This window comes from Lithobates pipiens, unplaced genomic scaffold (assembly GCF_037356315.1).
Source record: "Lithobates pipiens isolate NorthernLeopardFrog02 unplaced genomic scaffold, aLitPip1_a1.2 Scaffold_25, whole genome shotgun sequence".
In the NCBI taxonomy this organism is placed as follows: Eukaryota; Metazoa; Chordata; class Amphibia; order Anura; family Ranidae; genus Lithobates; species Lithobates pipiens.
This window is the reverse complement of record NW_027507787.1, coordinates 197,035,562-197,052,330: the sequence shown is the minus strand read 5'-3', so window position 1 is coordinate 197,052,330 and position 16,769 is coordinate 197,035,562. Positions and strand designations below refer to the sequence as shown.

The window sequence follows — 16,769 nt, the reverse complement described above, 5'->3', positions numbered from 1 at the left end:
CTACAGTACATTTTACAGATTATTTTTTTTCTACATTATATAGAATTCATCATTGACTTTGAAGCAGTCTTTGGTCAAAACATTTATACTTTCATAGTCTCATAGTTAGTAAGGTTGAATAAAGACACCAGTCCATCCTGAGTGAGTATCTACAACTGTCCCTATCCCTCTACACACTCACATCGGTTCCTACCCTTAAGGAGCCCATGATCTAAGGTCCCCATTCATATACTAGGGCCAATTTTGGACAGAAGCCAATTAACCTACCAGCATGTCTTTGGAGTGTGGGAGGAAACCCATCGCAGGCACAGGGAGAACATGCAAACTCCAGGCAAGTAGTGTTGTGGTTGGGATTCGAACCAGCGACCCTTCTTACTGCTAGGTGAGAGTGCTAACCACTACACTACTGTGCTGCTATTGTTTTGCTTCTCTGTACACTGTGTGTCCTAGTTTCAGGGTGTAGTTACACTAGCAGTTTTTTGCCTTACCCGGGCATATTTCACCCCTTGGTTCTGCTTGTTTTGTTAGTGTGATTGCTCTGAACTGCACGTGGGTATAGTTCAATGTACTGTGCCCAGGACTGCTTGGAAGAGGTGGTCTGGGGCCGGTGTCACTTGGAATCCGGTTTGATTTGCTTCAGTATGAGCACAAAACGTACCCAAACACAGAACTCTCCATAGTTCTAGGTCTGGATGGAATATGTGATGATGTAAGAGTGCCTAGTAATGTTTCCTTTCAAGCATAGTGTAAGTGCTTCCTTCACATATTTTAGGAATGTGAACATTTATCACCCACATGGAAGGAAGTTCTTTCCCTTATCAATAGACTTGTAGGTAGAAACATTGTACTCACTCATCTTAATTGTTTACTATTTCAAAATGTCCCAGATATACACCTACCTCTGTTATAATTTGTCCACACGATATGTGTCACCACACATTAGACAATTGCATACCATTGAAAATCTAGAGTTGTACCCTTTCCACAAATATTAGCGAGAACAGAAGTTATTAAGATCATGGAGAAGATTGTCCATACAATTAATAATACCAAGAAAGCATTTCATATAAATTGGGATCCTTGGTTTAGCTACAAAACAACAAATGCAAAAAAATCACACAGAAACCTAATGTTATTTTTTTTTATTAAATCTTTTTTTATTATTTTATTTCTTTTTCATTCTATTGTTATTTTTCTTCCATGATAATAATTATTTGAAGCAACGCTTAGTCATACATGATATAAGTTCACCATCCGTTTACAAGTTCACGCATTTTCAATGTATCCCTAATAGACTACTTCCCATATAAACGTTCTACTATTGTTGCTTCAAATATTTTTAAGAAATAATTTTTTTCCAATCAAAAAAGTTTGTATTAAAAAAAAAAAAAGAAGCATAGTGTAAGTGCAGACCATCAGAGAAGTAGGGAGTAACGTGGCCAGCATACACCCTCAGCTTCCCGGTCATACACAAGTCTAAACTTTAAAATACATACCTTAGGTTTTGTGAGTATGGCAGTTTTGCCAGTTTCGAGCAGTCAGTACAATGACAAATGATTGCTAACCGGCTGACATTAGTTTCTTCAATTTCTTTGTTTACTTAAGAAGTGCATCATGAATGAACTCAAAATCGGGGTTTACCTGTTGAGTTGGAAAGAGCATGTTTGTATCTGTTTCTTTTGTCTATAAGAACAACCTTTAAATTGCTTCTATTTCTACATCTGTCATCCAGGTAGAATATCTGCTTACACTGTGCAAATAAAGGTAGATCCACATACATAATGTGTTTCCTGAAAGTGTCAAAGGTCACGTGACGTCTTTAGATTTGCTTTGTGACATTTTCATTAACTTTAGCAAAACCTGGAGTAAACCGATAGTGAGTAGCTACGTCCCTGTACACTCATTTTATGTGGGGTATAAAAAATAAATGGATTCTTGAAAGAGAATTGTTAAATTGTCTTCACGAAGACTTCAAGACATTCTGAGTGGTTTAACTTTGGACACATGAGCTGTTTACATTGTAACAGGGAGCTGACTTATGCATATTGTATGAGGCCCTTCCACCCATGGCTATATAGATTTATTTATTCATGGCTTTGGGCTAGAAATCACAGTATTTTTGCACAGTTAACCCTTTGATCGCCCCCGATGTTAACCCCTTCCCAGCCAGTGTCATTAGAACAGTGACAGTGTTCATTTTTTTTTAGCACCGATCGCTGTATTACTGTAACTGGCTCCCAAAAAGTTTCAAAAGTGTCAGTTAGTGTCAGAATGTCCAGCGCAATATTGCAGTCCTGCTATAAGTCACTCATCACTGCCATTACTAGTAAAAAAAAAAAAAATCAATAAAAATAATTTTTCTTTTCTTACATCAGGGTACACAGAGCCAAAGTAATTACTATGGCTCTGCGTCCCCTGATGTACATCAAAGAAAAATTTTACAGGTAAAATGTTTTAAAAATCCTATTTTTTTATTGGATATGTTTTATGGCAGAAAGTAAAAAAAGTTTTTTTTTTTTTCATTGTCAGTATTTTTTTGCTTATAGCGCAAATAAAAAACGCAGAAGTGATCAAATACCACCAAAAGAAAGTCTATTTGTGGGAAAAAAAAGGGCATACGTTTTATTTGGGTACAGTGTCGAGCGACCGCGCAATTGTCAGTTAACCCCCCAGCGGTATTCCCGAATCTGGCTCGGGGTGAACATTTTGTACCATTAGCGGTAACCCAGAGCCAGACTCGGGACCGCATCGCAGGATCCAGGAAGAGGTTACTTACCTTGGCCCCTGGATCCAGAAATGTCCCCCTGCTGTACGAGTGAGCCGTCCTCCGCTCGATGTATCACATCGCCGGGCTCCATTCCCTGCGAGCATTGCGACGCACGGGGACGGAGAACGGCGCCAAATACAAAAAGTGAAACACATACATTACATACAGTATAATGTAATCTTACAGATGACATCGCTGTATGTAATTATTTCACATCCCCTTTGTCCCGTGTCCTGTTTCAGTTTTATAATATAAAAACTGTTCTTTATGCCTGGAAACTGGAGATTGTCCATAGCAACCAAAACTGTCCCTTTACATCAAAAATGGTTTTAGACCAGCTAGAAAACAGCGATAATAAATAGGAATCACTCGCAGAATTGAGGGATAGCGATTTGTGGGGAGATCCGTCATCAAATATTGAAAAGTAATGACAGTGACAATTCTGCAACTGAGCAAATTTCAGTGTTTTTGATTTGATTACATTATTGAATAATTTGTATTATTATTATATTATTATTTGGTATAATTATTTATAGTTATTTATTATATTATAATTTACAATTACATTTTTCAAACTTTATCATACCCGGGATGTCTACTAGACTCTGGTTTGGACAGATTTAAGTGAGTTATTCCTAAGAATTACAGAACTACAATATAAAACGCCAAATTTCCATGCAAAATAATTGTACCGCGTTCAGCACCTAAAATCTGAAATAATCATACCGCCAGGGAGGTTAAAGTAATACAGTGCTGTGTCACAAAAAGTGCAAAAAATGGCCTGATCGGGAAGGGGAATAAATCTTCTGAAGGTCAAATGGTTAAAGTTTCCAGTGATGGAAGTCCAGTCCTGGCCTTGGTAGACTTATCCTTTAGGGTCCTTGGATGCTAGGCAGCTGAAAAAATACCGAAACTCCTGGCAGAAAAAAAGCAACAGAATAAACGCTCCTACGGAGCATTTTGTAAATGTGTTTTGGCTGGGGCTGCCACATCCTCCCTTTAATCCAGGACACACATTAATTACACAGGTTCTGTGACTGATTAAGACAGTATTTAAAAACTCACTTGGTGCCTTATCTGCATTAAATCAGTCTCAGAACCTGTGTAACTCATATGTGTCCTGGATTAAAGGGATGATGTGGCAGCCCTAGTTTAAGCGTGTTTACGCATGCTTGTGTTTACAAGTGTTTTTCCCCAAAATACTCGAAAAATTTACATTTAAAAAAACTTGACGTGCCTATACGCCACATTTGACCACTTTTACATTCATTTAGGTGTGTCAAGCCTTTATTTTCTTCCAGAAAGCTCCTCTAAGCCCTTGTACACACGGTCGGAGATTCCGACGGAATGTTTCCTATCGGACCGTCTTGTCGGATATTCCGACTGTGTGTGGTCTCCGTCGGAATATCCGACGGACCAACTTTTCCAACTTGCCGGTAAAATTTTCCAACAAAATGCTCCGATCAGACATACTCCGATCATGTGTAGCCTACTCCGACAGACAAAGTGCCATGCATGCTCAGATCAAATTCCTAGACCAAAGCTATTGGCTATTAGCCTGAACTTAGTCCCGTCGTAACGAAATAACATCATCACGTTATGTACAATCGGATTTTCCAACAACTTAGTCCGACCGTGTGTATGCAACATCACTTCCGGACCTCTTCCGGAATTAATCCGTCGGAATTACTCCGGCAGATTTGGTTGTCGGAATCTCCGACCATGTGTACAAGGGCTTAGAAAAGCAGACGTGTTTTTTTTCAGTCTATAAACTCTCCTCTACAAATATGGGCTAGCATACAGTTCCTTCTACTGGCTGAAAGAAAAAAAAAAGGGCAAAAGCCTGTATGAGCATGCCCAGTATGCATGAGGCCTTAGAGAAAAAACATCCTGATGTCATCAGCTTTGGGTTTGCATGTTAACCAGGAATTCACTAGGAATGAATAACATCAGTCAGACCAAAGGTACACAAAGGTACACATATTCCAAGCATAAACAATGCAGGAGTTCAGGTATGACTGGGATGGTTAAGTAGTAGTAATTTTGTGTGCACATGTAGGTTATTATTTTACAAGACATTAGTAAGTGCTTCTTTAATTTATTGTTATTACTTATCCCTTGACTTTATTCGCATGATGAGGCAGCACGTTTTCATTTACATGAATAAATCTTATTGTGCGTCACAGAGAAATATTGAAAACCACTGACCATTTTGTAAAGTTAAATAAAAAGGGTGACTACACTGGCACATGTTTCTTTTCAGTTGTCCATTCATCTATGTTAAAAATACTGGTATGTCTTGATATAAGAATTACTGTAAAGTATATAGAAATAATTATTTGATATTTAATTATAAATTATGAATTCATTTCTATGGAATTTATTTAATGTAGAAATTTCATATTTAATATATAGCCAGCATTTAGTGATAATCAGGGCAATTTTGAGTTAATTATGTATACTGTATAGTTAAAGTGTATTTAAGCCTAAATCTATTTTTTTATTATTACAGTATGTTTTGGCATGACATGCCAGTCAGTATTTTTTTTACATGACTTCTCACAAAGCTACTGCCTCAAAATTCACAGCAGCATTTTTACCCCGCCATGCATTCTTCTTCAGTTGGCCGTTGGGATGCCTATCTGATAGACACGATGAGCTGCCCAACAACACACTGAAGAAGTGCTCATAGTTTGTACATTGCTATATGTAGAACTTTGGTCTCCCATAAAAAAATAAATAAAAATGTGCTGCAACCAGGGGCGGACTGACAACTCATGGGGCCCCCGGGCAATAGGAGATTATGGGGCCCCCAGGCAATCAGAGATAATGGGGCCACGCAGTATACACACACGCAGTATACAATCACACACTATACACATACATGTACACAGGGCTGGACTGGGACAGAAATTTGGCCCTGGACTTCATCCAGACCGGCCCACTTACAACAGAGTGTCCCATCAGCACCCCTTTACATCAGAGTGTCCCATCAGCACCCCCCTTACAACAGAGTGTCCCATCAGCACCCCTTTACATCAGAGTGTCCCATCAGCACCCCTTTACATCAGAGTGTCCCATCAGCACCCCCCTTACAACAGAGTGTCCCATCAGCACCCCTTTACATCAGAGTGTCCCATCAGCACCCCCTTACATCAGAGTGTCCCATCAGCCCCCCCTTACATCAGAGTGTCCCATCAGCAGCCCCTTACATCAGAGTGTCCCATCAGCAGCCCCTTACATCAGAGTGTCCCATCAGCAGCCCCTTACATCAGAGTGTCCCATCAGCAGCCCCTTACATCAGAGTGTCCCATCAGCAGCCCCTTACATCAGAGTGTCCCATCAGCAGCCCCTTACATCAGAGTGTCCCATCAGCAGCCCCTTACATCAGAGTGTCCCATCAGCACCCCCTTACATCAGAGTGTCCCATCAGCAGCCCCTTACATCAGAGTGTCCCATCAGCAGCCCCTTACATCAGAGTGTCCCATCAGCACCCCCTTACATGAGAGTGTCCCATCAGCACCCCCTTACATGAGAGTGTCCCATCAGCAGCCCCTTACATCAGAGTGTGCCTTCACCAGCCCCCTTACATCAGAGTAGCCCACTGAGCCATCGGCCCACCGGGAAACTCCTGTTAGTCCCGATGGCCAGTACATGCCTGCATGTACACACAGTATACACAGACATGTTTCTATTGCGGGGAAGGTATCGGAGAGGTGGGACAGCTATAATCTCAGGATTTTTAGACCAAAAGGATGTCAGTAAGGGACATTTCAGAGACAGATGTAAACAAAACACAGATTTTTACATACTGTCCCTGGTTTTACTGAGGCTGGCAACCTTGATGGGGCCCCCTAGTGGCCTGGGGCCCTCGGGCAGTGCCCGAGTGGCCGGATGGTCAGTCCACCCCTGGCTGCAACACTTAATTTTAGGAGCATCTACAGTTTTCTCTTAGGCCTTCAGCAAAGTCCCACAATTTAACTTTTTGTTTTCGTGACTATGTAGGCTTTAACCAGTAACCCAGCATTCAAAGATGGAAGACCAAAAGATCCGACTTCCAGCTCGAACGTTACTGGATTGTTCCAGCGGTGACAAGCTCTGCAGTAAGTTGGAAATCTCTGCTTTGAATTCATGTATATTATATATTTATATTTAATTCGAATTTTGCAAGTTGCATCCTTTTTCTAGTTATTTTAGCTTGACAAGAATGACAGAACAGTCAGAGACAGTTATAAAAGCTACGGAGTTGTGTTGGTATGTTATAAACACTTATGCCGCAAACGAGCGGAATGTCCGACAGAAAAAGGCAGACTGAAGCTTTTCATCGTATATTCCGATCGTGTGCATGCCTCATTGGCCTTATTTTTACGAAAAACTCTGACGGACCGAGAAATAGAACATGCTTTAAATATTTCCAACGGAACCAATTCCTATTGGGAAAACCGCTTGTCTGTATGCTGTTCCGACAGACCAAAAACACTCTAAAGCAAGTACAAGACAGAGGTTATTGGCTACTGGATATTGAACTTCCTCTTTCTAGTCCCGTCGTAGGTGTTGTACGTCACCGCGTTCTTGACGATCGGACTTTGGTGTGATCGTGTGTACGCAAGACAGTTTCAGCGTAACTCCATCGGAAATACCTTTGGCGTTTATTCCGACGGGAAAACCGGTCGTGTTTACAGGGCATTAGGGCCTGTTCACACCAGATGCAGTTGGATGTGTTTTTGAATACATCCAACTGCATAGACAGTCAAAAATCCAAGTTATCCTATGGGCAAATTCATAACATTATGAAGAAGTGCAGTGAAAACTATAAGACAAGCTGCAGTTTTCTATGCACTAACGCACACACGACCAGACTTAGGTCCGACAGACTTTCGACGGAGTTCTGATGGAGTTCTGACAGAGTTCTGACAGAATTCTGACGGACTTTCCGAATGAAAGGACTTGGCCACACACAATCACACCAAAGTCTGACGGATTCGAATGTGATGACGTACGACCAGACTAGAATAAGGAAGTTCATAGCCAGTAGCCAATAGCTGCCCTCGCATCGGTTTTTGTCCGTCGGACTAGCACACACACGAGCGGATTTCTCGGTAGGAACTGGGTCCGGCGGAGTTCTGGTGGAAAAATTTGAAACATGTTCCATTTCTAAAGTCTGTCAGACTTTTGCAAATCAAAAGTCCGCTGCAGCCCACACACGATCGAATAGTCTGCCGGAATCATTCCGTCAGACTTTTGATGTTGAAAAGTCTGGTCGTGTGTACGCGGCATTACACAATGCAAAGCACAGCACTGAAATCCATTGACGGTCTGCTCTGGCACCTGGGAACTGGACCATGGGAGGAAGGGGAGGGGCTCATTTTCTCCATACCTGAAAGTACTAAAAAATTTATCTTTTCACCAAGTGGCTTAAAGTGTTACTATACCCAGGACTCTGCATTCACTATATCTGGTCTCTCACAGTACACAGAACATGGAAATGCAATTATTTTAGTAAATTTAAACTGCTAAATATCTTTTCTCATCAGCAGTATATAGCAGTCTTGTGACTTCAATCAGTGTCCAGCCGAGCACTGGTTAAAGCTTGTAGGAGGAGTTTTCATTCTACTCTGACCGTCCCATGAGGCTGCATGCTGACACTGCCCCCCAACAGAAAAAAAGCTAGTTAAAGCTACAAGTTAAAGATTTTAGGAGAAGCTTTCATTCTATTCTGACTGTCCTGTGAGGCTCTGTGCTGGTACTGCTCCCTCTCCTCCCCCCCAAAAAAACTCTCTAACAATACACACCAAACTGAGCATGTGCAGAGTACCTCGAACCGGCCCCAATGCTTGGCCAGGGAAAACTAACATACAGTAGAATATAGATGGATGCACAATATATTGAAAACAGCTGTCTTCTAGTACCAAAGATAAAGATTGCTACTTTCTCTGATTGGCAAGTCAACCTATAATAAATACAACCAAATGTCGTATTCATTCCTTTATAGCTGCCCGAACGTATCAGTATGAGGTGATTGTGGTGCCTGTCTTCCTAGTTGGGATCACTATCATTCTGCTTGCCATTATCTTTTGGCTTCGGTATCGAGGATGGAAAGCCACAAGGAAACAACCCCAAGGTAATTTGATTCTCTGCTGTGAACGCACCATAACACCCCCCAAAATAAAAATGGCAGTTTTTTCATTTTGATAATATGAAAATAGATAAAGATGCATTTGTGTGTGCATATACTTTACCAATCGCTCTGTGTCTGCTACCCCTCTCTGTCAATCCCTCCACTGGCTTCCGCTCACCCAACAAATTCAATTGAAAATACTAACAACTACCCTGTTTCTCCAGAAATAAGACCTAGCGGTGATGGCTGCAATATAAGCCCTACCCCCCAAAGACCTTGTAGTTCTTATTTTCAGGGTAGGGCTTATTTTTGGGGAAACAGGGTACTTACAAAGCCATCCACAATTTAGCCCCCAGCTACATCTCTAGCCAATCCCTAAATACCAACCTACTCGTTATCTTCCTTCCTCTCAAGACCTCCTGCTCTCTAGCTCCCTCATCACCTCCTCCCATGCTCGCCTCCAGGACTTTTCCAGAGCCTCTCCAATCCTATGGAACTCGTTACCCCAATCTGTCTGCTTATCTCCTACTCTATTAGCTTTTAGACGTTCCCTGAAAACCCTCCTCTTCAGAGAAGCCTATCCTACTCACACCTAACAACTGTATTTTAATTTTCTCCATCTGATCACCTCCCACAGTTATTACCATTTGTTCCATTTGACCCTCCCTTCTAGATTGTAAGCTCTAATGGTCAGGGCCCTCTGATCCCTCCTGTATTGATTTGTATTGTAACTATACTGTCTTCCTCCACATCTCCACATTGTAAAGCGCTGGCCAAACTGTTTGCACTATATAAATCCTGTATAATAATAATATACTGTTTACTGCATATATTACTCACTAAATATTTCACAGAGGGGGTACCAGCAGTAAGGAGTTTACAACTCCAATATATCGAAAATCTTTATATCTGCAGCACCATGTGCAACCTGGAGCAGGGTTTACATCCCAATGTGTACACCAGTATCAGACCTCCGAGAATCCTTCTTCAGGTATCACAAGCGTGTAGATTACACACAATGGGGGATATTTACTAAAGTTGGGGCAAACAGAATCCGGTGCAGCTGTGCATAGTAAAGCTGGCCATACATTATACAATTTTCTTCAGATTTACCTTCAACTATGTAGTGCAATGTGGAAATTCCGATGGAAAAGGTACGATCGGATTATATTGTCAGAAAATCCGATCGTGTGTGGGCTCTATCGGACTTTTTCCGTCAGAAATTCAGACGGAAAAAATTTGAGAGCAGGATCTAAAATTGTACGTAAAAAAAATCTGATCAGACTTTTTACGATCGTTTGTAGAGAATTCCGACGGACAGATTAAATTACGAGACCAAAGCTATTGGCTACTAGCCTCTACGTAGTCCGGTCGTACGCAATGAATGTCACATCTTTCCGAACAATCAGATTTTCTGACAGCTTTGTCCGACTGTGTGTATGCAACAACAGTTACGGACAAAATCCGTCGGAAGAAATCTGACGGATTTTGTGGTCGGAATGTCCGAACATGTGTACAGGGCATAAGGGCCTGCCTGATTGCATACAATTTGAAAGTGTTTAGGTTCGATCTCATAATATAGGGTTTTGGTAAAGCTAAGGGAAAATTGTACAAATAATGTGTATAATGTATGGCCAGGCCAGTCTAACCAATCAGCTTCTAGGTTTTATTGTCAAAGCTCAACTGAACAAAAACTGAAGTTAGAAGCTGATTGTATACTATGCAGAGCTGCACTAAAATCTGTGTGAACCAGTTTTAGTAAATCTCCCCCAATTAATTTAATAGAAACTCGACTGGAAATGTGTACCATCTGTATCAATGTGTAGTTACAACCAACAAAGCCTAAAGAGTAAAGACACATATGAAAACAAAATAGTAATGCTTCTGGTAAGTATTACCCTGTTTCCCTGAAAATAAGACCTAGCGTGATTGTCAGTGATGACTGAAATATAAGCCCTACCCCCCCCCCCCCCCAAATAAGCCCTAGTTAAAGTCCTTGTAGGCCTTATTTTCAGGGTAGTGTTTATTTTCAGGGAAACAGGGTAGGGCTTATTTGGGGGGTAGGGCTTATATTGCAGCCATCACCGAAAATCACGCTAGGTCTTATTTTTGGGGAAACAGGGTAGCAGTAAAACTACATTAAAATGAAAATAAATAAAGGTACATACAAGGAAATTCTATAATGCATTTGAGACCTTTTTCTGGCAGCTCAGTCACTTTAAAATGTCCTGCTCCAAATTCCTGAAATCATGTTGATGGTTTTGTTACCATGTGACATATTAAGTTAGTTCTTATTTTGTGTTGCTTTATGTTTCGCTATAGCTGTGACAAGTTAAAAAAGAATGAACCTCTAGCTCGTAGATAACGAAACCCGCATATCTGTCTCCTCCTCCCCTCCAATGCCACATTTGGCATCTTTTGGGGGAGCGGGTATGTTTATGTTTATGCTTGTTTATGACAGGTACCCGTCTTCACTTCCGTCGGACCACGGCGAGGTACCTCAGAAGTTTGGCCAGTAATAGAGCGCAGCGCGCATCGCACATGCGCAGTAGGGGACAGGCCGTGAAGCCGCAAGGCTTTACTGTTGGGTTCCCTTACCCCAAATGGCGGCGACAGCACCTAAGAGCCGATGAAAGCATCAGGTGGAGTGCCAACGTCGCTGGATTCCAGGACAGGTAAGTGTCTTATTATTAAAAGTCAGCAGCTAGAGAATGGGTAATATTTTTCGTCCCGGGCAGAACTCCGCTTTAAGCTCAAAAGTTGACATACAGCCATGCCAGAGTTATGGAATATGTGTGTGCTAAATACCTTTTCTCATCAGCAGTCAGAGCAGTCTTGTGACTTCTATCAGTGTCTGGTTAAAGTGGTTGTAAACCCTTATAGATCACTTTGACCTACAGGTAAGCCTAGATTAAGGCTTACCTGTAGGTCCATGAAATATCTCCTAAACATACACGGTTTAGGAGATATTTGCAAACAGACAGGCACCGCTGTCTACGGCGCATGCACCATAGACAGCGGCGTTCAGGCGCACTGAGCATCCCGCTGCTAAAGGCGATATGCTGTTAGTGGCGGCTCCCGTGCGCATGTGCGGGAGTGACGTCATCGCTGCTCCGGCGCTGTGAGTGGCCGGGGCAGCAATATCCGGAAGAAGATGGACGCTCCGTGCTACAGGTGACAGTGGTGACATCGCTGGCTCCTGTGTCAGGTAAGTGACACATAATGGGCTACTATGCGATGTGTAGTAGCCCATTATGCTTTACCTTTGCAGGGAGACAAAGAGGAAGTAAACCCATCGGGGTTTACTTCCTCTTTAAAGCTTGTAAGAGAAGTTTTCATTCTCCTCTGTCTGTCTTATGAGGCTGCATGACCCCTTACCCTCTGTCTGGACAGTGCTGATTGGCCCTGTGCTGATCACATGCACTCTCCCAAGAAAAAAAGAAAAACCCTCTAGAAATACACACCAAACTGAGCATGTGCAGAGGGAATCCAAAGGCTCTGTCTTGTGAGGAGATGAATTGGGGACAGTGAAAGATGGGGAGGATCAGAGAAGACAGGATCGAACAACCTTTTTACACAATGCGGAGGATTAACCCCTTAGGTTCCACAGCGAGCATAACAAGCATGCTTTAATTGGTTGGTAGGACACAGTCCACCAGCATCCTTGAAACCAATGATACAGACCAAACACTGACTGGGCAGAGCCTGATACTGAGAGACAGCAGATGGCAGTGGACAGTCTCCATAGCAATTATTGCAGCTTTGGAATCTGTTCACTGCCATCTGCTGTCCATCACAGGCAAGACAGACGTGATGGGGAACTAGTTTCCAACCACCCAACAACTCACCTCCGCGGCCGTTGCACCTGTAGGGTAGGTGGATCTTGATGAGGAACTCAGAGAAACTAGTTCCCCACCAAGTCCGCATTCTTTGTGAATTACCGCAGACAGCAGTGGGCACATTTCATGCCTGTTTTTGGTCTAAATAGCAGATAAGGAATCGGCTCACTGCCGCTAGCTGTCAATCACAAGAAAAACAGGCCTGACAGGAAACTAGTCTCTCAAATTTCTTCATCAGGCTCCCCCCACATCACAACAAATTGTGTCTTTCACGTACGTACGTGTGTGTGTGTGTGTGTGTGTGTGTGTGTGTGTGTGTGATAGGTGCGGTGGGCAGGCAGGGAGCTCAGCATTACTGAGCTGCACTAAGGAAGGAGTATCCGGTTTCCAACAAGTACATGAATCTGACACAAGCACCGACAATTGTGGTGCAGAAGGCAAACAGAATAAACCAGGGGTAGTATCACTGCACCATATCAAGTAGACAAATGCAAATAAAAATCAGCATTCAAACCCTTGGGCTAAATAGTCCGTAAATCTGCAATCTGGCACCGTTCTTTCACTGTGACTTAGGAAATATTATTTACTATTTATCCTTTTTACTTGTATGAGTATAAGTAAAAAAAAGGAACCTTTTCCTTCATGCTAGAGTCCTTTAAACATGAAAGGCATGGAAATTAAAGCGTTTGTTACCCCAACACTTCATATTCCTGATATGTGCCTGCTGTATTATGTACTTGTATGAAAAAGTATCATGTTCACTTTGTATTGCTTCCTTTATGTGAAATCCCTGGTGTTCCTGCCAGTCCCTCTGCTTTCCTATTAAAAACTGACCACACTAAGCAGGAGTGCACACAATGAGCAATTCTTTAGCTGTACTAGTAACTCAGTGTACTCTCCTCCAATGATCAGTGTTGTCCAGACACGCCCCCACTGCACAGCCATTCACTGGCAAGCTTGGTGTGCTGCTGCTTCTCCTCCTCCTCCAGCTCTTATGCAGCTGAGAACAGAGGGAGTGTGGTCACTTTTAAAAAAAGGGAAAAAAAGGTATTTATAATGTTGTTGTTTTTTTTTTATATATCTATACATCTTTCATTTATATTTTAAACTGAATGGGTTGTTTTACAAAGTGATAGTTTACAATCACTCTATTTTGTATTTTGTCTGTGTAAACAAACCTCTCCCCGTGCTTCCTACTGTGGCTGTCACCGATCGTCTCTTCCCTTTCATAGGGAAAGACAATCAGTGATGTCACATGCCAGACCACGCCCCCTACGATAAAAAAAACAAATAACATCATACATAACACTACACTGCCCCCTCGTGGTTAACTCACTCTGCCAGTGTCATTTACACAGGAATCAGTGCATTTAAATAGCACTGATTGCTGTATAAATGACAATGGTCCCAAAATGTGTCAAAAATGTCCGATGTGTCCGCCATAATGTCGCAGTCACAATAAAAATCGCTGATCTCTGCCATTACTAGTAAAAATAATGTAAAAAAATAAAAATGCTATAAAACGATCCCCTATTTTGTAAACGCTATAACTTTTGCCCAAACCAATCAATAATTGCTAATTGCGATTTTTTTTACCAAAAATATGTAGAAGAATACGTATCGACCTAAACTGAGGGAAAAAATGTTTTTTTATATATTTTTTGGGGATATTTATTATATCAAAAAGTAAAAAATATTGCATTTTTCTCAAAATTGTCACTCTATTTTTGTTTATAGCGCAACAAATAAAAATCGTAGAGGTGATCAAATACCACCAAAAGAAAGCTCTATTTGTGGGAAAAAAAGGATGCCAATTTTGTTTCAGAGCCACGTCGCATGATCACGCAATTGTCAGTTAAAGCGAGGCAGTGCCAAATCGCAAAAAGGGGCCTGGTCCTTTGGCTGCAAATTGGTCCGGGGCTTAAGTGGTTAAAAACCCCATTCTGTCCTTAGCAGCTACCCTCTGGCTCCAATAAGGTTATGGAATAAACGCTGAGCTTTTCTTTCATCTTCAATAGGCATTTCTTTCTAATGATAGGATCACTAACAATATGTCATACATTAACCATTTGACTATGTAGTATAAATTTGAATACTGCAGGTGGAAGAAACCTAGAGTGTAAAAATAGCTGATTCCAATCAGTAGGTTTTACTTACAAATTAGCATCCAGATGATTATCCATTTTATGTATTATGACATCCAAGAATGGTATAGAACTCTTATTGACTGATAGATTATACTTACTAACCCCCTTACCATAGAAATATGTGCCCGATCACTTAGGACTCAACCATCTCCCCCATGTGACAAAGCTCAGGGTTAGGGGTTATCCCATAACGTTATTGGAGTCAGAGAGAAAAATGGTAGCAAAGTAGAGGACAAAGTAAAATTATTAGGTAGTACAAATCAAGAGAATAGAAAGCCATGGATACCATTTGTTTGACAGTTCCAGCAACACTCAGAAATATGTAAAATTGTATAGAAACACTTAGGCCCGGTTCACACCGCTGCGGGGGGAGATCCGGATGTGATTCGCACAGCAAATCACATCCGATCTCCGTAGCGATGCGAGTTCAGCCATACAGATAGTATGGCTGAATTCGCAGCGCTCCCGCAGCAAACTCGCACGGGACCCTTTTTTGGGTCCGCAACAGAATCGGATCGCATGGGGGTTCACACCATGCGATCCGATTCCTGTGCGAGTCGGCAGATCGCACTGCGATATGCCGACGGATCTGGGGGTGTCATTAACATAACATTGACACTCCCAGCCGGCCGCATAGGGCAGTGTGAACTGCCGGCGGGAGGTGTGCGATGCGGGAAAACGCCGCGGATTCGCGGCGTTCCCGCATCGCTATAGTGTGAACCCGGCCTTAAGCCTCTTACACACGATTGGACTTTCCGACAACAAAACCGTGGGATTTTGTCCGAAAGGGTGTTGGCTCAAATTTGTTTTGCATACACACGGTCACACAAATGGCCAACAATTACAAATGTAGTGATCTACTAGTTGTACTACGTGTTTTTTTCAGCTCCTTAGCGCCACCCTTTGGGCTCCTTCTGCTAATTTCATGTTAGTAGAAGTTTGGTGAGCGTTGATTCGCGCTTTTCTTTTTGTGTTTTTCATTTAGCACTTTTCAGTTCGGGCTTTTCATTTCGTGCTTTTCAGTTTGTTTCTGAATGGCCGTTCGTCAACCAGCTATGTTGCGGAATCGGAGGACTATTGCGTTGACTTTTTTATTTTTTTTGATTATATAATGATTTGATTTGTTATATTTTTCTATATTTTTGGATGCATAGAATGCATTTTTGGGTTAAGTTCTATTGGCAGATAGCCTGTCTAATTTTTTTTTAATGCACAATAAAAAAAATTGTGTAGAATAATACTTGGCTATGTGTTTTACTTCAAATGACAGTTTGGGAGCAGGCAGTTACATTAAAAAAAAAAATACAATGTAAAATTAACAAGGGACACCAACATAGTTGTATCTTTGATCTTATAAACTACGGGATAATGGTGTTGTGGTAACTTACACAAATAAAAATAAAAAATAAAACATAATAATATTATTCTTGATATCACTAGAAAAAAAAGCCTTTGAAAATGTGTTTGCCATAACTCCAGCAGTATCACCAGCAGAGCAGCTTCATTATTATCCCATTAAAGAAGAAGAGAATGTGCGCTGCATTTGAAGATTTCATAATTTGCCGCGTCACGAATGTTAATTCTCCATTACGAATGCTAGTTTACAAGACCGACCGCTTCTGCTTCCAAGCATGCATGTTTGTACACACAATCGGAAAATCCGACAACACACATTTGTTGGCGGAAAATTTGAAGACATGCTAGAGAACATTTGTTGGTGGAAAGTCCGACAACAAATGTCTGATGGACCGTACACGCGGTTGGATTTTCTGCCAGCAGGCTGCCATCCAACATTTACCGTCGAATCGTCCGATCGTGTGTACGGGGCTTTAGGCATTTTGAGGAGGAGAGCTATCCTATTATGCAAGCATTTCAGAGCCCCCCCCCCCCCCCAACCT

General features: G+C 41.7%; 1 protein-coding gene across 2 annotated transcripts in view; it reads left to right on the top strand.

The window, feature by feature from the left end:
* Positions 1 to 16,769, top strand: part of STYK1 (serine/threonine/tyrosine kinase 1) — a 90,953-nt gene that overhangs the window by 24,671 nt on the left and 49,513 nt on the right. For both annotated transcript variants that reach the window (XM_077455392.1, XM_077455391.1), the window contains 2 exons: positions 6,773 to 6,870; positions 8,760 to 8,888. In XM_077455392.1, the coding sequence (XP_077311518.1) occupies positions 6,801 to 6,870; positions 8,760 to 8,888 (199 nt within the window). In that variant the 5' untranslated portion in view covers positions 6,773 to 6,800. The remainder of the gene's footprint in view (positions 1 to 6,772; positions 6,871 to 8,759; positions 8,889 to 16,769) is intronic.